A 20,499-nucleotide genomic window follows, 5' to 3' on the forward strand; every position below is an offset into this window, starting at 1 on the left:
TTCTTATATTATTATTATTTTGGGGAATGTAGCTTACCTTGCAATAATATGCAATTAGAATTGCAATAAAGTTCCCAGTAATGATGATGGAACTGTTAAGAAACTTATTCAAACTGAAAGGAAGAATCTTCTTTAGCTTTGTTTTAACTTTATTCCTAAAATTTCTTTTGAAATGCTTTTGATGAAGCAACGATTAGAATATATCTTCACAAGAAGTCTGTTTGAAAACTTTCCTTTTATTACTACAGGCTGGAAAAATGCAGCGAGAGTATCTTCCTGAAGCATGTGCTGCTTCTAAAAAACTGAAAGAAAATCAAAATCTTCAAACTGTTCTTGCTTTCCAATTTCAGTATAAGAATAATTGTTCTCTTTGTAGCAGAGTTTGGAATGCATGTTCTGATACAGGAAGCAAGACTGTACTTTCATTCAGACAGAAGGACATTGTAAAACTTAACTTTGAAGTCCTGTCTATTAGAAATTGTAACTGAAGTAACCCAAGTGGTTTTCAGATGTAGAAAGATTTTATTAGTAACTTTTCTTTTTCTGCCATATACAAAACTACCAGGAGCGTTCCTAGACTTCAGGAATTGCATAGTCATGAGTACTGATTGCTGAGTGTTTGTCATGATTTTTAATTTTTGGGTCTTACTGATTCTTTGCTTAGAAATGTTACTGTTCCCTCACACAAAATCAATTTTATTTTGATATATTACTTAAATAATGTAATGCTTTAGTAGCCATGAATAGCATAATTCATAATTATGGAAAGAATATATGTCAGTTACAACTTTCATGTGTGTGGAAAAGGTATATGTGACTATCTGTAAAGAATGTAAATAGTGTGACTTAGAAAATAAACAATGCAGGAAAGTCTGAATTGAGCAATCTGTTAATAAAAACAAAGGTGTATCATTGGAATAGAAAAGGACTAATTGCAGGACTAGCCTGGGATAATCACATGTTGAGTAAGTTTTGAATATTGAATATAATCTGATTTAGTGTGAATTTGGACCAGAAGAGTGAAATCTTAGAGAAGCTTTTGGTGATGTGATTAGTTACAAATACAGCATAGCAACAGTTTAACTGAACAGGTAAGTCATTTGGCTGAAGTAAAACTTTGGTGTTTTAAAATTTAAATTAAAATCTGCAGATGTCATAAACCACGAAAAGTGAGAAGGATGAAATACAGTCCACTTTTCTGAAGTGTTCTTTAGTTCAGTTGAGATCAGAACACTTCATTACTACTTCTAGTTAGATTGGTATTTGTTTAGGAGTCCTGTGTTTCTTTTAGTTGCAATTCTGCATTGTAATTGGCATCCCAAGTGTTCCATGAGTATTCTGATCAGTATATATTTTATAGGAATTATTGGATTAACAGATTTGTATTTATTCTGTTTTCCAGGTCTAACAGGATTAAAAAATATTGGAAACACTTGTTACATGAATGCAGCTTTACAAGCTCTTTCCAACTGGTAAGGAAAATGATAGTTAATGCAATTTTATATTTGCTTATGCATGCTTTTTTTCCAGATGGATTTAAGAAGTGCAGTACCATGGAGAAAGACATATATTTGTTGAATCTGTCTTGTATACTGGAAACAATTTATTATGGTATATGGGCCACTCAGCTTTTTCTCTCTTTCATTCTAATGCTTCCTAAATAAGAATATATGCAGTTTTAGAGATTAGAAGAAAATCTGAAAAAATCTACAGAAAAATCAGAGGAAATGCATAAGAATAAACTCTTAATTCAAGAAAAGAAATATTAGGATCAGAGTGTGGCTGTACTGCTGAAGTTGTCCTACCAGGAAATGTTTGGTTGCAGCATTTATGAACGTAGGAAGTGGAGTTGTTCAGTCATAGAACAGCATTACTTTTATGATATAATCCTGTATGAAATGCAGATTTCCTCTTGTATTTTAACAACCTGAAAAAATGACTGTTTTCTTCTTTTCATCCAGCCCACCTTTGACACACTTTTTTCTTGACTGCGGCGGCTTAGCCCGAACAGATAAGAAACCTGCAATTTGTAAAAGTTACCTCAAGCTGATGACAGAACTCTGGCACAAAAGCAGGTATTAAATCATTTTGGTGATGAAATGATAACAAATAAATTCCAGAGTCATGAGGGATGCATTAATCTGTCCTAGGTTTCTAATTTTATTTTATGTATACACAGAATTCCTCTTAAAAAAAATTAGGAAGGAAAGACTGGCTTGCAGGGCTTAGGCACTCCTTATAACCTGCTATTTTTCATACATACCAAAGATAGGACAAGAAATAGATTGGATTGCAAGCATTTAGCTCTTAAAAATACTTATATTTGCCAGAAATGCATCTAAAATATTTAGCTATTTTATCCTCTCTGTATCCTTTGTTCCATATCAATATGTTATCAGTTTCTCTTATTTCCTTATATGGAATTTGTGCAATATCTGGCTAAGAAAATACTTCAAAATATAAAAACAAAGGTAAAGCAGTAATTACGCACAGAGGCAAGAGTATGTCTGATTTGTTGTCTGATTGTCTGACAAGAAATATGCCATAAAAGGCCTGATACAGTCACTGTTTCAGTTGGGTGACTGGTGTTTAAAAATCATGTATTAATAATTCAATGCCAATATTATGTTTTGTGAAGATTAATTTATTGGTGTTCAGCTGCAGGTAACGGTATGATCCCAGTAAAGATTAAAAAATCCATTTAAAATCTTTATTTTTCAGTGTTTATATATTTAAAACTTTTTTTTGTAGGCCTGGATCTGTTGTCCCTACTGGCTTATTTCAAGGAATTAAAACTGTTAATCCAATGTTTCGAGGCTACTCTCAACAGGTAAAACTTTCTGATGCCTTTTAAATCTGCCTAAGCCATAAAATTATCTCTTAATCAGAAATCTAATGCTTAAAATACCATACTTCCTGTATTTGTTTAAAGCAAATGCAACATAAACTTTAGTTAATATAACTTGAATGTAGATCACTTGAAATGGAATAATCAGTAGTTAGGTCATGTTTTATATTTACTTATATCAAATTCTCAAAAAGCCTTCAGTGTAGAATAACTCCTTTTCTTTCAGAAAAATTCAAGTAATAATATCTGAGCTTCTCCTTTGTGGGAAATAATGCTGCTAATATTTGAGCAGTCTCAGAAAATAAAGATGCTAAAAAAAAGTTAATATAACAGATTTTTAATATATGTCTGTTAATGATGTTTTAAAAAAAATACACAGTATGCAGTTTCCATTTAGTGTCTTTGAAAAAAGCCCCACCATTTGTGTGTTACGGGAACCTCAGGTTGGTAGCTTGTTAAATGGGCAGGGTTCATTTTATAGGAAAGGCATTCTTCAGTTGCTGCTTCATACAATATCTGGTGCATTCATACAGTGTGGAGCACTATCATTAAAAGCTTTAGGACTAGGTGAAAAATTTAAACCTTGTAATTAGAAAAGCTTACTAGTGTCTTCTGGGAATCTGCATTTATTAATAGGAATTTTGCTGTTCCATTATGTTTCATATTTGTGGAGTGAAGGATTAGGACATGTTTTAATGTTCAATTGCTGCATGAAGCTGTAAAGTCAATGTTTAAATACTAAGCTTAAAGTTCTGTAATCTGCTCATGAATTTTTGACGTGCCACCTAGCTTTCTGAAAAAGCAGAAATTCAGCCTTGAAAACCAAAAAGAAACTGTATGGAAACTTAATTCTTGCAGCTTTGAATGCTGATGAAAACATCTTTTTCCATGCAGAGCAACACTTAATGAGAGCCTTTTTTAGTTATGCCTGGATCATAGTTCAGTTGTGTGTTCAGCAGGTTTCATGGCAACAATTAAAGTACAGCAGGGCTTTCATAGCCAGCACTCTCCTAGAGCAAGCTGGGCAACCATGTCCAATCTTCAGGGAGAAAATTACATTGATCAATGAAGAATGTTTATCTCTTAATTGGTGTCTAGATGTTTTTGTTAATTTTGGTTTTTTGTGAAAGGATTGCCAGCAAGTGGGCATACTGGGGTTTTTTTTCATTACCCAAATCCAAACTCAGTTCTGTAAGTTGCAATTTTTAAGAAAAGAAATGTTTTTGTAGTCAGCAGTTTTGAGCTGAATGAGTATTTGTTATGATAGATGGGAACGTTGAGCAGCAAAAATTACTGTTATGAACAACCAGAATACAAAAAGGAAAACAGAAGAAAATAAAAGCACTAGTAGTTGCCAACAAGAGGCTTTTGTTTTCTCACATACCTGCTTTATTGGATACTTTCTATTGCCAAGATAGAAATAGATACTGCACTGATTGATGAAATTTGGTGGCTTTTAGGATGTTTTCAAACACAGATTAGACTTGTAGTATTACAGCTCTTTGTGGGAACACATTTGGGAAATCTTGTTGAGGCTTTAGAAGAATTGTATTATTGTTGTCAGTGTGATGCATTGGAAAGTCAGGCTAAGTCACATCTTAGTAATTTTACTTCATACCCAGTGAAAGCAAGGCTCTGGTTGATTTTAATGGAGCATTTTATCTCTAAAATGCTCCAGTACAAGCAGAGCTGGGGTCTGACCATGCTGCTGGTACTTGTTTGAGTTATGTTTATTGTTCCAGTAACCTATGACAACATTTTTGCTGGTGTTGTGAAAATAGTTTATTTTGGGAGGAAATTTGTGTTGTAAGATTATTTGTGACGTGCAAGAAATGTATGCAGGAAACAGACATGGTCTGGAAGTGAAAAGTGGTTTTGAACATTCGACCTGGGACAGAGGAACTTTCTTCATTCTTCATTAACAGCCAGCTTTCATTTTACTTATCTGTATCTTTTCTGTTGTGAATATCTTCCAGATAAAATAGAGTAATATGGTCAAACTTGTTTAAAATTCTAGGATGCACAAGAATTTTTACGTTGTCTCATGGATTTGCTGCATGAGGAACTTAAAGAACCAGTTGTAGAACTGGAAGATGCCCAGCCTATGAGTGTTGAAGAGAGTATGGAAGAAGATAAGAGCCAGTCAGACTTAAGCTTTCAGCCCTGTGAATCCTGTGGAAACTGTGATAAAACAGAAAATGACACAATTTTCAAACCTGTCTTAGAGGATCCTGCAGAAACAACCATGTTGATTCAGGATGATGATAACAGTTCAGTCACTTCCAAAGACTGGCAGAAAGAAAAAAGCAACAAACTTAAACGAGCAAATTCTATGGAAGACTTGGAAAAAGACACAAACACTGCTTCAGAGACCACTGAATTTTTAAATAACCAAGGAACTGTCAAAGTACAGATACACAGCAGATTCTCAGGTAATGCATTGCTAAAGTGCAGTTGAAATAGTCAAAATCTTAGCCAGAATATCTGTGGGAGTAGAAGTGAGTTATAGAATGTAGTAGAGGTATAGGCCAAATAAGGTAGGTAGTTTTACTTGTAAACCATGTCCTTACTTAGTTAATTTTTTCAGTTTAGATCTTCTGAATTTGATTTTAATTCCCTTGATGAGCTAACTGTTTGTGCTTGGTAAGGTTTCAGATAGAGTGGGTTTTTTGTTTTGTTCTTAACTTCAAAGGAACTGAAGCTACATACCTGAATGTTCAGTGGCCTGACAGTGGGGTTAAATAAGTTACATGACCACTGTGTCTGTTCATTGTGCAGTAATTTTTTTCACAGAATTTGTGCAACTCTGAATTGCAGATTACATCAATGACGTTCACATGAATGATGTATCTGCTGCCCAAACACCATCCTCAGTTGAAGGGATGAACACACGCTTATCAAACAGCCCTCCAAAGTCATTCCCATCGTGCTCTTCACTGGCACAGGTCCACAAAAAAGGTAGAGGCTCTTTATTTGCTCCTTCCTGGTACTGAATTATTCCACATTATAGTTCTCATTGTGTTTCTTATGTCTTGTGTAACAATGCAGGGTTGTTCCTAAGGGGCTTTTAGCTGGTGGGGAAAAGGGAGTGTTATGTAAGCTGGACATGCAAGATTATTCCCTGTATTTCTATAATCTTCTGATTCTTTTGAAGCATGAATAGTATTTGCCTCTATTTTAGGAAGGCAGAATATTATTTTTAGAGAATTTTCTCAGTAGTACCAGTTTGGAGAGAAGAGAAAGGTATGAGAAGTTAGTACCCCCAAAGGTAATGCTCTCCAGAGAATAAGCTCATTGGTTATTCAGCAGAAGTTCAGTAAATCACCATTTTAGTCAATTAAGGTTTAAGGAGCAAAGTGTAATTGTACTGTAGATAAACCTGTAAATGCTGGCTGCTTCATGGTAGTTAAAGTCCCTGCAGTGCTGAGTATTTCTCTTGGCACTGCAGCAGGATGCCTTTATGAGCATCTGGAATATTTAGACTTTTACTGCCTTTACATATAAGACAGTGCTGCCTTAGGGCATGAGGAACAATATATAATTTTATTTTCCCTGATTTGTCTAACAGTACATTACTTGAAGCAAAGCTTGTCTTTCAGAGCTTGCTTTTAAGGCATTGCACCAAACCAAATCAAAAAACAAATACAACTTTAATATTATGATCCTGCTTCATTTGATAGCCTTTGCAGATAAGTTCTGAACATTTTATTATCTTTTTAATGCTTTAGCATTGGTGTTGCATGACAGTGATTAAATGGACTTAAATCATTGACCTGCTAGGTTTGTTTGTTCAGCAGCTTTGACGCTGCATCTGTGCTAGTGTCTCCAGTTGTGGCTTTGCCATTACAGGAGGGTTTTAGACAACCTGAAGTGAGTCTGTCAGAAGAGGTGCTCGGTCACTGGTGCTTGCCCAGGAGAGGTTGAGAGACTTTGGGTTTTTTAATAAGCAGCTGTTAGGCTGGACTCCAGTTGTACCTTTAGTGTACTTCAATCCTCTGTCATCAGTGTTTTGATACAGTAATATTGAGATGCTGTCTTTCAGCCCAGCATGGTTGAAACTTCCCAAGAAGATTCGATCAAATTAAGTGTCAAATAAAATGTTCCTTTTTATACCTTGAGGGATTCCTGCCAAGATAAATCCATCATGTCGCAATAGGCTGTAGACTTCAAGACTGGCAGCTTGAGTTTTACTTTCAGAGGCAAGTGTTTCTGGTGATTGTCCCCAATGGCTTGAGGAACCCACATTAATTGCCTATAATGGCAGTAATGTGATCTCATAATTCCTAAGAAATATTTAGTAAATAGAAAACAGGGCTTGGCTTATAATTTTACTCTGAACATGAGACTTCTAATTATATTACACAAAGTTGAAATGTAATCAGAATCCACTGTACTTTGCCTTACTGCAGCATTTTACTTTTGTCATTTTATAGTTTCAACGGTATCGTCCCCAAAAAGGAAGAAGCGCAAGAAGTACAGGAGTGTTATCTCTGATATATTTGATGGCACTATAATAAGTTCAGTCCAGTGCTTGACCTGTGATCGGGTAAGAAGAGAAAGTTCTGGCTTTTAACATGTTCTTTTCTTACTGCTTTATGAATACAGTCATTCTCTGGTAACTTTATATTCTTTTGTGGCAGATTTCCTCAGAAGGTTGGGGTGTTTCATACTCGTTCTCTCAAATTGTAATAGTAGCTTCTACCAGCACTTTGTGTTTAGAATAGCTTGTATTCATTGAGCTGAATATTTACTCATAGCTAAAAAAAACATTCTGAGAATTGGTTTACAGCAAGGATGAAGAGAGAAGCTTGCTTTTCAACTTCATTTAGGTCTCATTAGTTTTTAATAATGCTCTGAATATCCTAATGCATACATGCTACCTGATGTTTCAAAGAAAAGATGAGACAGTGATCTAATATAGTGCTGTAACTGTCCTGTCAGATAGATTGAGACTTACAAAATAAGGTCTTTCAAAAAATCCAAGTAAAGACACTAATTTTTGCAATGATATGAATCATTGACTGCTTTGTGAAGTTGTCTTAAGGTAATCTGGTGAAGAAATTCAAAAAACAAACAAAAATTTCTAGAATGTGTTTGATGTTTGACTCTGTGACTATGTGATCACTAAATGAAGCACAGGAGCAAGAAAATGCACAGATGGGTCTCCCTTGCAGCATGTCCAGTTGCATCAGGTCAATATAATGTCAGAGTAAAATGCTGTAGAAACAATGGAGTGAAGCTTTCTGAAACTATTACGTGTAACACAGCCTGAAGCAAAAATCATAGTGCTTTGTATGACTGATATGAAGCAAAATAATAGTGACCTAAAAAAATGTTTCCGTGCTAACAATGTGCAAGTTAATTTTAAAATGCTATGTTTTGGTTCCGATTTTTAAAAAATGAATTCTTGTAAATGTGCTTTTTTATGGTAATTTCCTACCTAGTGGAATTTTCAGTGATGCAGTGACTTGGTAGTTACTAGTGAATTGTACAGAATTCAGTTTAATTAACCATTTCTCTTCAAGCTTAACTCCACTGTGTTTCATTTATTTTCTTCCTTAGCTGTCTGTAACCCTGGAGACCTTTCAGGATCTGTCCTTGCCTATTCCAGGTAAGGAAGATCTTGCTAAACTCCATTCTGCAAGTCATCAGACATCTCTGGTCAAGGCAGGGTCATGTGGAGAAGCATATGCCCCCCAGGGATGGATAGCCTTTTTTATGGAATACTTCAAAAGGTAGATAATATTTACCTTGTTTGATTCAATTATCTATTTTGAACTTCTAGTTTCTGCTCTTCTGGCAGAACATTTGTTGGTTTTCTTTCTTTTCTGTCAATGATGTTTCAGGTTTGTTGTCTCATGTGTTCCTAGCTGGTTTTGGGGTCCAGTTGTAACCTTACAAGATTGTCTTGCTGCCTTTTTCGCCAGAGATGAGCTCAAGGGTAAGAGGTTAATTACCTGAACATGTTTCTTCTGTGTTTTTTTCCTCCTGTCACAATGAGATGATTAATATCTTCTTAGCTTAATGCAGTTAAGCAGAGGCCACCTGTTAAGGTGTAATACAGTCAGTCCTTGTTCATTTGGGATCATTCATTTCAGAAAGGTAAGCTTCTCATTCAACTGAGTTTTTGAGAGAAATGCCTATGAAAGCTGCTTTAGAAATGTCAAGTCAGTCTGAATTTGGTTTAGTGAAATTGTATCAACTGAAGGCTCATAAAAATTTCAAACCCACCATATTAATAATCATTCTTATAACCTCAATTTGGACATAGTAAATTATTTCCCTTTTGAATTATATAGCATCATCTCTTCAGATTATACTGTACTGCTTCATAGTTGAAGACAAAACCTAAGAACCTCTCCTGTAGTTGCTATGTCAACACTATTATGACTATTAAATACTGAATGCAGCTTAAATTCCCTTGACACTTTTTTCTATCAAATGTACACACTTAAAGGATAACTGTTTGGATTTAGAGAATGATGGCTGGTTTTCTTCTCCCTGATCTTTTCAGGTGATAACATGTACAGCTGTGGAAGGTGTAAAAAGTAAGCTGGCTTTTACCTTTGTTTTACTTTGTCTTAATTTGAGGTTTTATTGTTTCTGTTACTCAAGAGACATTTATTTCTGTTGGGTAGGTCCCAATATTGTTCATCTTTTGATATGATCCTGTGTTCTGACTGTCAGAAATTCAGTATTCCCAAGGAATACTTCCCAAGGAAGCACCGACTTACCCTACCACATGTGCTTAATTCTTTCTCATGCCATTCCAATTTAGATGTAAATTGGTTTTGTTTGACAAAATTAAAGTCTTTAGCCCTCTCTAGTACTAGCAGCTTTCCCCTGATATGCAGTAGGACACTAAGGTGTGTTAAATAAATAATATATGGCTTTAAATACTAAAAAACCAAGAAACAGAAGTGGTGTGAAGACTGCTTGAAGCCCTTTACGGTACAGGAACGTTATTCCTTCTTGTATGTGCTGTAGATAATTTATTAGAAGTAAACTTAGTTCATTTTTTTTTGTTTTTTGCTGGATTATCAGCTTTCATGAAGCCTCAAGTTTTTTCCTCTATGTTAATAGAAACTGTTAGCTAGTTGGGACTTGATAGTACTTGCTGTTTTGAATTTTTCAGCAGTACAGATTGTCTTGTCTTATGAACCATCATTGTTTGTATCATTTTGGCTAGTCCATGTCTAGTCTACATTCCAGAAATATTTTGGGTTTACTAATGCAATGTTCAGCTTAGGCTTTTGCTGATCTAGTGCAATAAAGTAAAACTTTTTCAGAATTAATCATTGGTTGTTTTGGTTTGGTTTTTCCTTTGCTTAGGTTAAGAAATGGAGTGAAATTCTGCAAAGTACAAAAATTTCCTGAGGTACTGTTACAATATGCACTTTAAAGCATTTTTTCTGCATGATTATGAATGTGGTAAGAGTAAATGAGTTGCACAGAGTAAATTGTCTATATAATACTGTGTGATGGAAGTCTACCTTTGTATTGGCATTTGTTAAGAATGTGAGCAACGTGGTTGTTCACCCTGTAAGAAAATGAATCTTGTACATGACAAGTGCAGGAATGGGATTTCCCTATGTTACTGCTGTTGGTCTGCAGGCAGTAACAGCATTTCTGTTCTGTGTTAGTATATATTCTACTGTTTATACTGTGTTCACAGAATTAAACACCACAGCCAGACTGAAAAGCTTTTCTATAGTAACATTTGTAACTTTGCATTTAGAAAGTAATCCAGTGTTACACTTCAAAGCATGAGTTGATATGTGCAATAATCAGGAGGAATTAGTGTCCCCATTACAAGATTGTGCAATATGTGCATTGAGAAAAGGTACATTTTTCAGTGCTGCATCAGTGTTAGTAGCCACAGCTGATTAAAACACAGAGTTTAATATGCTTGAAGTCATAAGGAAAACTATCCTTTTTGGGATTATAAAAGGAAAAGATGGTGCACACAGTTTTTAGGTATTTAATATCAAATAGCATGTATAGTTCTTGACTGAATCTGTCAATCCTTACAGATTCTGTGCATTCATCTCAAAAGATTCAGACATGAACTCATGTTTTCCACAAAAATTGGGACCCATGTGTCCTTTCCCTTGGAAGGCCTTGACCTTCAGCCTTTCCTTGCAAAGGACAGTCCTGCTCAAATCGTGACTTACGATCTCCTGTCTGTCATCTGCCACCATGGGACTGCCAGCAGTGAGTATGGGCTGATGGTTTTATCTTTGCAGCTGCTACATCAACACTCTTCTTCAAGGGTGATAACTGTATACTGAAGGGTAAATAGATAAACAGAGGTAATTAGAAAGTGGAAGATGAATGCTGTGATTTTTACCTCGATCTGGAAGATTTAAGGCTTGCTCTGAAAGTGTTGGCACATCTTTGAAATTACGTGGTACACCTAAATAAAAGTGAAGGTGGAAAAAATTTAACAGGTCCAGGAATATTAAGAAAGAAAACTATTGAACAACATAAATGTACAAATAAACTTGCCAGCAGATGACCAGTTGATCAGCTACTCTATGTGACTGCTGTTTGTGTCAATGCTTTAATATTTGGAAATTGTTTACAAAGAACTATAAAGATACCAGTCATTTTTTAAAAATATGTTCTTTTGGATGATCACTGCCATTTAACCCCAAAACAGGTGGTAACTGCTATTTGTGGGTAATGAAGAGTAGCTGAGTAACATCTTATTGCTATATGTCGAGGTAATTTCTGCCTAAGTGATTTCAGTATTTATAAGATTTGGAAAATAGGAGAAAGAAAACATTTAAGCCAGAAATTATATAGGTTTTTATGGAAGTTACCCCCTCATACTTCTCAGACTTAAAGTATCCATTGTTTGAGGTTTTTTCCCTTTATTTTTGTTCTACTGGATAGTTTTTCAACTTCTATTTAGTCCTTGCTAAGTCATGCTTTACCTAATCAGTTTAGCAGATATTTGATTATTTACTTACTAGCAGTTAAATATGAATTCAAAAATAGTAATAATTTTAAATATATTAAGAGTAGTCTTTGAAACACAGTTAGTTATGATCATGGTATCATGTAGCTGTTCTATATCTGTGCTATTTTCTATTCTAAAGCATACAAAGATTTGAAAAGAGTTTGTTGTGAAAACTGACAAGAGTAAATTGTTCAGATAATCTTACACTGAATGTTATGGTTCAGGACTGTTTTAAACATCATGCTGCCTGAAGAGTGCAGGAATGTGCTGAAAGTAGTTCAATTCACCACTAGCTAATAGAAATTTAGATAAAAGCTGATGTTGAGTTTAACAGGAGTTAATTTCGAAGTCATATCTGCTAACAATTCTGTTTCTCCCATTTAAGACTTGGGGATTTTATTATGACATAGTTAATTTTCATGTGTTACAGAGTAAAATGGCAGCTCTAGACCCTCTTTGCTAACTCTTGCTTCCTGCACCCTAGGTGGACATTACATAGCTTATTGTCGCAACAATTTAAATAACTTGTGGTATGAGTTTGATGACCAGAGTGTCACAGAAGTATCAGAATCCACAGTGCAAAATGCAGAAGCTTATGTTCTCTTCTACAGGTAAGGAAGACATCAAAAGTACAATCATACCCCTATGAGTTATGTATGTAAATACCTTTTAAGCTTTCAGATTTAGCTGCCCTGTGGGAATTATAATGGAACAATTTGACCAATGAGAAAAGCCTATGCTGGAGAAAAACTTAATCCTTCAGTTATGTCCTTAACACTTGCTCTGTGAGAGCTAAAGTGTTAATGTTAAAATGAAAATGAAATCTGCATAGTAAGAGAACTTGAGGCATCAATAAAGAACTAGACACTTTATTTCCAGTTAGAGGAAGGGAATTCTGCACACAGGGAGCTTTTGCACACAGAAAGTTTTTAACTGTTAGAGCTCTAACCGGAATTGTCCAAAGTATTTATCAGATGGATGGGATGTAGGAAAATAGAGGTTTTAATGTATTGTAATTTAATCCATTGTATTATACATTTTATTATGCATTTAATTTAATGCTCTTTATATGCTATTCTGTTTCTGAGAATTTAAATGAAAGGTGAAAAGTCATGTTATTACCATCTTCAGCCTAGGGAACTTCTGTGCTTGAGATAATAAAAGCAACACAGTGTTCAGATTTTAAATTTCTGGTACTAAGATCAAATTTCCACTAAAAGTTGGCTGCAAAATACATTGTGTTAGAGTTGCATAAAAGTTATCTGCACTGTACACAGGATCTGTATTTGTTTAATGATTTCTGTTTCTGTAATAGAAAGAGCAGTGAAGAAGCACAGAGAGAGAGACGGAGGATATCAGGGCTGCTGAATATGATGGAACCAAGTCTTCTGCAGTTCTATGTTTCCAGGCAGTGGTTAAATAAATTCAAGACTTTTGCAGAGCCAGGACCAATTTCAAATAACGACTTTCTCTGTATTCATGGAGGTGAGACTGTAACTGTGAATCATTTAAGAATAATTTGTCAACTTCTAGCTATAGCAGTGGTGTATACTTGTTTTAATAAAAGGAATTCGACTATGCTAAGTTCATATTATAATTTCTTTGGTAAATTATAACTTCTGAGTAAATTCTTTCTTATTTTAGTAGCTGACTAAGTAGAAATTATACTGTGTGAAGTTGTCCTATTTTTTTTTTTCTTTTCTCTGCACATTTGATTTTGTTTATAAACTTTCTTGATTCTTAAGGAGGAACAGTTCCTCTTGTCTGCTTGCTTCTTAAACATGTATATTCACGTTTTAAAACATCCTGTCACTATATCATCGTCCTTAATACTTTCATCTGCAAATTGAAATTATTTTCTCAGCTTGGGGCTATAAGCAGTGAGAAGGTTTGAAAGCTGCTTTGGAAGAAATTGAGCTGATGCAGCATATCCAGTACATAGCAGTGTGACAATCAAGTAGTAATTCTGTGTATTTTGTATAGGAGCATAAAAATTTTACCTTGTGCTACATGTAAAAAAAAAAAAAAAAAACAAAACAAAAATAAGAGCATTGCACTAAGCAAAACACATTTGGGGAAATAGCCATATTTGAGTGCTAACAATCCAAGAAATCATTACTGTGTAGTACCTATTTTCTAATAAAAGTACAATTGCAGTGGATTGGATGGTGGAGGTGCTGCCCCTGTTGCTGAACCAAAATTTTAACACAGGATGATTGTGTCCCTGTAGCCATCTGCAGAGTACCTGTGAGCCCTTTGGCTTTCCCTCTGCAGGGCTGCAGCAGATGACTCTTGATGTACAAGTGCCCAAGTACTTGATTTTCCCTGTTCCCAAGAATTCCTGCATAGTCCACTGTTGTTTACCATGTGCTTCAACTCAACACTGCTAATTCTGCAAGCCCCTCCATTTCTGCCTTCCTCAAAATTTCTCTCAAGTATTCATGCTGTTTGAAGTAATTCCAAAAGGTCTGCAGCAAATAAGTGAATTTTGAGTAGACAGTTTGTTAGTGTTTACATGCATAATCAAGATATTTAATCATCCTGACATTTTAACTGTATACCTGAAGAAGCTTTTTGAACTCATTATGTAAAATGGATTCTAGCCCTTTAACTTCAGCCATTCATATAGTTTGCTTCTGCTTTTTATAAGTTTTTCAGCCTCATAAAAGACTAAAATCAGTGGTGTCTCTAAATACAGTAATAGATTCTGCCTAGGTAAAATTTATTTAATGTAATTTCTCTGAATTCCTTGAAAGGTTCTGTTTGCTATTTATTTATGGACTTGTAACATAGTCTCCTCCCCTCACTAAAACCCACAAGTGTTTTTTCATTGTTTGGGGGGGTTTGTTTGTTTTTGTTCCTTTTGCAGGTGTTCCTCCACACAAAGCTAACTTCATAGAGGACCTTGTTGTAATGCTACCTCAGAATATATGGGACAATCTGTACAGCAGGTAACTTTGGAGCTGTAATTGGGAAAAATCCAGTGATAGTTTGAGAGCCAAGCATCAGACTTTAGAATTAGTGGCTCAGGAAAAAGACAGTCCTCTGGGCACCCAGCTGAGTGAAGGGGCTGCAAACAGCCAATTTATATCATTTCCTTATGCAAAGTAAAAGACTGCAGAGAGTAGTATGTTATTGGGTTAGTGCTTCAATATTAAAGCAGTAAACATGGATGGTATGTATGAAATAACACAAAGTAGGTCAGCAAAAGTACACTTTGCAGAGGTTTTTTGAAAGAGCTCTCTGTATCAGCTTCCTGTTCTCTTGTTGGCTGCAGACAGCTTTTCTTTTATGTTGGCTTTGAATCCATAGCCTCAGCTGCCAGTACTGCTTCAAAATAACTTATATCTAAGTGTTCTGTGTTACTGCCCCACACTTTAATGTCAGTCAGGTTTGAGTGCTTGCTTACAAAGCAAGAATTCTTACAAGCTATGCCTTATTCCAAAGTAACAAAAAGCTGCAGAAGAGCTTTGCTGATGGCTTTCAACACTCTGTATTCCCCTTGCATAAAATATTTTTAGCTGTAATATCCTGCTACCTGAACGATACATCTGAGGGTTTGGGGAGTTTTTTATTGATGTTTTAAAGTTTTGATGCACACAAGTAAAAAATAAAAACAATGGTATTTGCAGTTTATTTCCCTTTTCCTAGATGTACTGGATTTTTCTTCCATTATCCATTTTCTGTATGTAAAAATAGCCTTCACAGGAGCAGTGCCCCTGCAGATTTCCATGGATATAATTTCACACAACAAAAACCTGAGGGAAGGGTCAAGAATAACCTATTAAGAACAAGACTATAAATAAGTTTATAGGCTGGGGTCAGGGAGGTAGCAAAGCTAATGAGGAGTCTGCAGTGGGATTTAGGAACATGTTTAAGGCAGAACTGGCTGGAATTTCCATAGGTTGTTTCTTAGAATAGAATTGGAATCTTCTTTGGTAAAATCTCGCCTGGTGTATATTGAACAATACTTGCTCACTGACATGTTTAACCATAGCAGCTCCTTCTGAAGTCTGTGATGAGTTTGAGATGGTTTGTGCTGGCATGAGGCAGTCAGAACTTGCAAGATGGTCTTAGGATGGAGAACAGAATATTACTAAGAAAATAAACTATGGCTATTGGCATCACTGTGACTGGCATGTGTCAGCCTTCTGTTCATACTAACATTTGCCACGTCTGCAGGTGCATGATCTTTTTACATGATGTTTTCCACAAGGCTGATTGTTTGGGGTTTTTTACTTTTTCTGCAGATATGGAGGAGGACCAGCTGTTAACCATCTGTATGTTTGTCACACCTGCCAAATAGAGTCTGAAAGAATTGAAAAAAGAAGGAAAAATGAATTGGAAATGTTTATACGGGTAAAACAGTACACATTTATTCATTCTGCTACTGGCCAGCACCTGACATTCATGACTAGACCCAAGGGATTACTAGAATTGCACAAGGGATTCCTGTAACAAATGGACTTTATTAAATATCTCTATACCTGTATACCACCCTACCTCTCTTAATGGCAGCAGTAGTGTTCTTGTGAAATCCCAGATAACTCTTAGGTGAAAATGTACTTAGAGAAAATTTTTCATGTATTTCTTAAATTGCTTTTTTATAGTATGGAAACAGCCATGTGAGCAGTTACACTGCCAGTGCTCTGTTCTGTGCAGCCTGATATGGTTTAAGTGTAATAATACTGTGCCAAGAAAAATGTAATGGAAATCATTAGTTCTAATTTTAAAGAAAAGGCATTAGAAATATAAACAAACGTAAGTGATTCAGTGTGAAGTAAATATGTTGGTATTGTCATGGATCTGTAAAATTAATATCAAGGAGCTACTATATTTTCCCTGGTTAGAGGATTATGTGCTTGAGTCTGAATAGTAAAATAACTAGAGGTAATGATTTTGATGTTCTTAAACCAAAATGTGTTTTGAAGTTTTCATTGAAAATAACTGCAGAGATACTGGAGTTCCATTTCTGCTATCTCAACTCATGAAAGGAAGAAAAACAGAACTGACTCTGTTTTTTCAGTTCTGTTTGTCCTTTAATCATGCTTCAGAGATTCTCATATTTTCCATGTTTTTCTAAAATTTTTAGAAATTTTCATTACTCTGGATTATCATGGGATAGAAATTATTATTCATGACATTGAGTCAACCCCATTTGCTTTTTAGCAGTCAGTGTCTTCCCAGTAAAAGCAGTGATTATATGTGCACTGTTGTGCAACTATTGTTACTGGTTAGTACACAGAAAATTCTATTGTTCTCTATAAAGATGGCTTTAGGGAATGATTGCAACACTTACTCTATATGAAACCTCAAGAAGTTGTGTTGATGCTTTAAGTTTATGACTTCAAAGGGGAAGTGTAGCTGTGTTATTACAGAGCTAAAAAGATAATGGTTTGAAGGTTTAAGTGACTTTTTGCTTGTTTCTTCTTAACGTTGTAAAAAGATCTGTAAGTCATGAAAAATCCCAGTGTGTTAGTTCACTGTGCCTTGCTTGGAATTGTAGTGCCATCTGCTCAGAATACTTGAGGAAAAAGAAACACAGATGAAGATACAGTTCATCACACAAAGAGTTTTCCATAAAATTATGGAAGAAGATTTTCAAACCACTTTCATTTTACAAAAATAAGATCTCTGCTTTTTTTGCGACTTGAAAGTTCAGCCTTCACAGTAATTATCTATTAGTGTTTGATGAGTAAGCACTTGTGCTTAAGAAGAACTTGTTGCTGTTTTTAGGAAACAAAAGTAATTTCTCAACAAAACAGTAAATCAGCTTTTAATATGAAGGTTACCACTGCTTCAGAATCTCATCTCACCTGTTCACCAGGTGTTTACTTTTTTTATGGTCAGTGATTCTTTAAAATGTTCTGTTACAGTGTAATGGTATGGTGTTAGCACAGTTCAAAGAATTCAGTAGTTTAAAGAAATGAAAGGGCAGAAAACCTGAGGGTTTTTTTTTCTCCCTGTAGCTTAATAGAGCATTCCAAGAAGAAGAATCTCCATCAATGTTTTACTGCATCAGCATGCACTGGTTCAGAGAATGGGAAGGCTTTGTAAAGGGTAAAGACAGTGGTAAGTTGTGCTCCATTTCAAAATCTAGGTAATCTTCTGTTGTATTGTTGTTTGTTCCTGCTTTGGTAGAAAACTGTAGGAAGAGCAGATAGCAAAGGCAAAGAAAGCTCTTAAATATCTAAGCACAGGTTTTATAGGTTACAGTGCATCCAGGTTACAGAACTTAGTAAAATACTTGACAGCAGTGGGATAATGGGATGGTGTTGGGAGGAATATTGCTTGTTTGCAGGATGTTTGCTGTTAGTGGCAGCAGGAAAATTGGCTCTAAGTACAGGAGGGAATGGATTTTGTTGTGCAAACTGATGGATGATGCTGCAGCTTCTGGAGGAAAGGTGACCTTGTCAAATGTAAACTCAGCTCAGTAACAACTGTACTGATGTCAGTTTAGCTGACTTCAGATGCCTCTAAAGTTTTAAATGGAAACTGATAAATTGTTCTACAATCTTATCAGAGTGTGCTCTGGGACAGCTTTGGTAAGGGTAAGAATTAGGATTAATTTTTGTTTTATGTTGCTTGAAGACTTAACTGTAATCAGGAATGCTTTGGAAAACTTGTTCTTAATTAAAATGTGATTAGCTTTTAACAACTTAGAATGTACTGTTAAACTGTAGAAGAAGCAAATGATCTGTTTTTCCTTTCCTTTGCAAATAGAACCTCCAACCTGCTGTTTGTTTTCAGCTCTCCCAATTTTAATAATTTTTCTATTGCACTAGATCCTCCTGGCCCCATTGATAATGCTAAGATTGCAGTAACAAAATGTGGCAATGCTGTGCTGAAACAAGGTAGGTGTCCAATATTGCTGCAGCCTTATGCATTTGCTGGAAGTTTGGGAAATTTATGATTTTTAAAAATTTATTTATTGTTACAATAAAATGAATGGCAGTTTCTAATTAATCTGTGTTGTGCCCATTTTTGGGTAACCATTTTATTCTGAAAATGAATAATTACTATATGCAATAGACTAATCCAAGTGCAGTTGAGAGTGTAGGAGGTGTTTAAAGAGTAACTTGAAAATGGAGAAAGTGTGCTTTGGCTTTGCATCACTTGGTTTGATGGGGGTTTTCTTAACAAAATTGGGAGACTGTTCTATATCTGTATCTGTATGTAGTTATTTGAATCTTGAAACCTAATTTGAATAGAAAAACATCTCACAGAGAGAGAAAAACCACTGTACATAAAGTCTGTTGCTCATTTTTCTGCAAGTCATTTGATACTGTACATTGCATGTTAGTGAAGTTTTTGCAAATATACAGATTTCTTCATTAATCTTCAGATTTAAATGCTCAATGTCATTTATTTGGAATTCATAGCTACAGAGGAAAACATTCTTATATGTCCTGCTTTAGGAAGTCTTTAGACGTTCTAGGAAGCTTTAAATTCATTGCAGCTCAGCCTAAAAGAAGAATCTGCATCAATAAGATTAACATTTATTTAACTGGATTTTTTCCCAATTTTGCTTAATGCATCAGCATACACTAGATATACCAATAAACCTACCATAAACCTCACCAACTGTAGAATGTCAAGAGTTTATTTTAAAAACAATGAGTTTTGGGACTCATGAGTTTTTTAGAGCATTTGAATGATTTAATTAATTGAATCAATTTGAAATATAATTAAATTTGAAGCAAATTGGCCAGTTGTTGGTTTACTTTCAGCTACATTGGTACAAATTAGAGCTTGCGTAGAAATAAAAATGAATAGGATGTAGAAAATCTTTCTGATAACTTGTAAGAGGTGGGAATGCCCCTAAATAGGGTCCAGTACTACACATTTCTGTGACTCAGTGCCTGAGTTCACTGTGCCTGTTCAGTTTAACCTGACTGGCTGCAGTCTGGATGAGTGAGTGAAGATCTACTCCTATGCCTGCAGAGGTGGAGTTGTTTCCTGAGAGCCTGAAGGTAAAAGAGTAGAAGTGAGGCATAACATCATCAGTACTGGCATGGGATCTGCATGGTGACTTCCAGAGGAAGCTTTGCATAGCTGAGTTTGTGTAGCTAAACAAACATGCAGCTCTTTGTACCCTTCCCCTGTAGAAACTCTAAACATACAAAGCACCACTGCAGCAGGTGATGAGGACAGAGAAGTACAGGAGGTAGGAGGAGAAGTTTGTAGGGCTGACTTCCTTTTTTTAAAGTATGAGGGTGCTGAAACAAGCTTAACAAGACAAATTAATAATGTCTAATAAGGCTGTCAAGGAAAACTGTCAAGTAGGGTTTTGATTTGCTAAAAGAAAAGGCTTATTCTGGTAGAGCAGAAATGTGATCTCTCTGTGGGTTAATGTGAGGAAATCCCTCAGTATCTGACAGATCATTGTATTAAAACTTAGAGGGGGGATGTGCTGATGCATCTTGTCTTTGCCACTGGAAAAAGTTGTGGACAATCAGCAATGCTTGTTGGATGCTGGCTTGAGACAGGAGACAAACCTCTAGCCAGAGCATGGGATCATAAGCAAAGACTTTAACCAGTGAATGAAATCAGGCTGACCCATCAGTGCTACAGGAGCATTGCTGGAGCTCTCATTGTCCTAATAATAGTCCTTTGTCTCTGGGAATTTCACTGTGCTTCTCATAATTTTGTTCTTTAATATCAGTATTAATTTCTGTGATGAAGC

At 35.5% G+C, this 20,499-nt stretch overlaps 1 protein-coding gene across 3 annotated transcripts in view; it reads left to right on the forward strand.

The window, feature by feature from the left end:
- Window positions 1–20,499, forward strand: part of USP33 (ubiquitin specific peptidase 33) — a 35,791-nt gene that overhangs the window by 13,643 nt on the left and 1,649 nt on the right. The window contains exons 7-23 of one of the 3 annotated variants that reach the window (XM_058808949.1): window positions 1,403–1,472; window positions 1,962–2,075; window positions 2,752–2,830; window positions 4,866–5,280; window positions 5,666–5,806; window positions 7,282–7,394; window positions 8,411–8,583; window positions 8,695–8,789; window positions 9,363–9,396; window positions 10,181–10,226; window positions 10,882–11,062; window positions 12,298–12,424; window positions 13,129–13,298; window positions 14,683–14,764; window positions 16,064–16,172; window positions 17,783–17,885; window positions 18,599–18,667. In XM_058808949.1, coding sequence (XP_058664932.1) covers window positions 1,403–1,472; window positions 1,962–2,075; window positions 2,752–2,830; window positions 4,866–5,280; window positions 5,666–5,806; window positions 7,282–7,394; window positions 8,411–8,583; window positions 8,695–8,789; window positions 9,363–9,396; window positions 10,181–10,226; window positions 10,882–11,062; window positions 12,298–12,424; window positions 13,129–13,298; window positions 14,683–14,764; window positions 16,064–16,172; window positions 17,783–17,885; window positions 18,599–18,667 — 2,121 coding nt within the window. Of the gene's footprint in view, window positions 1–1,402; window positions 1,473–1,961; window positions 2,076–2,751; window positions 2,831–4,865; window positions 5,281–5,665; window positions 5,807–7,281; window positions 7,395–8,410; window positions 8,584–8,684; window positions 8,790–9,362; window positions 9,397–10,180; window positions 10,227–10,881; window positions 11,063–12,297; window positions 12,425–13,128; window positions 13,299–14,682; window positions 14,765–16,063; window positions 16,173–17,782; window positions 17,886–18,598; window positions 18,668–20,499 lie in introns of all 3 variants that reach the window. The other 2 variants (XM_058808948.1, XM_058808950.1) reach the window with 2 other exon arrangements.

Source organism: Ammospiza caudacuta, chromosome 7 (genome assembly GCF_027887145.1).
Source record: "Ammospiza caudacuta isolate bAmmCau1 chromosome 7, bAmmCau1.pri, whole genome shotgun sequence".
NCBI lineage: Eukaryota > Metazoa > Chordata > Aves > Passeriformes > Passerellidae > Ammospiza > Ammospiza caudacuta.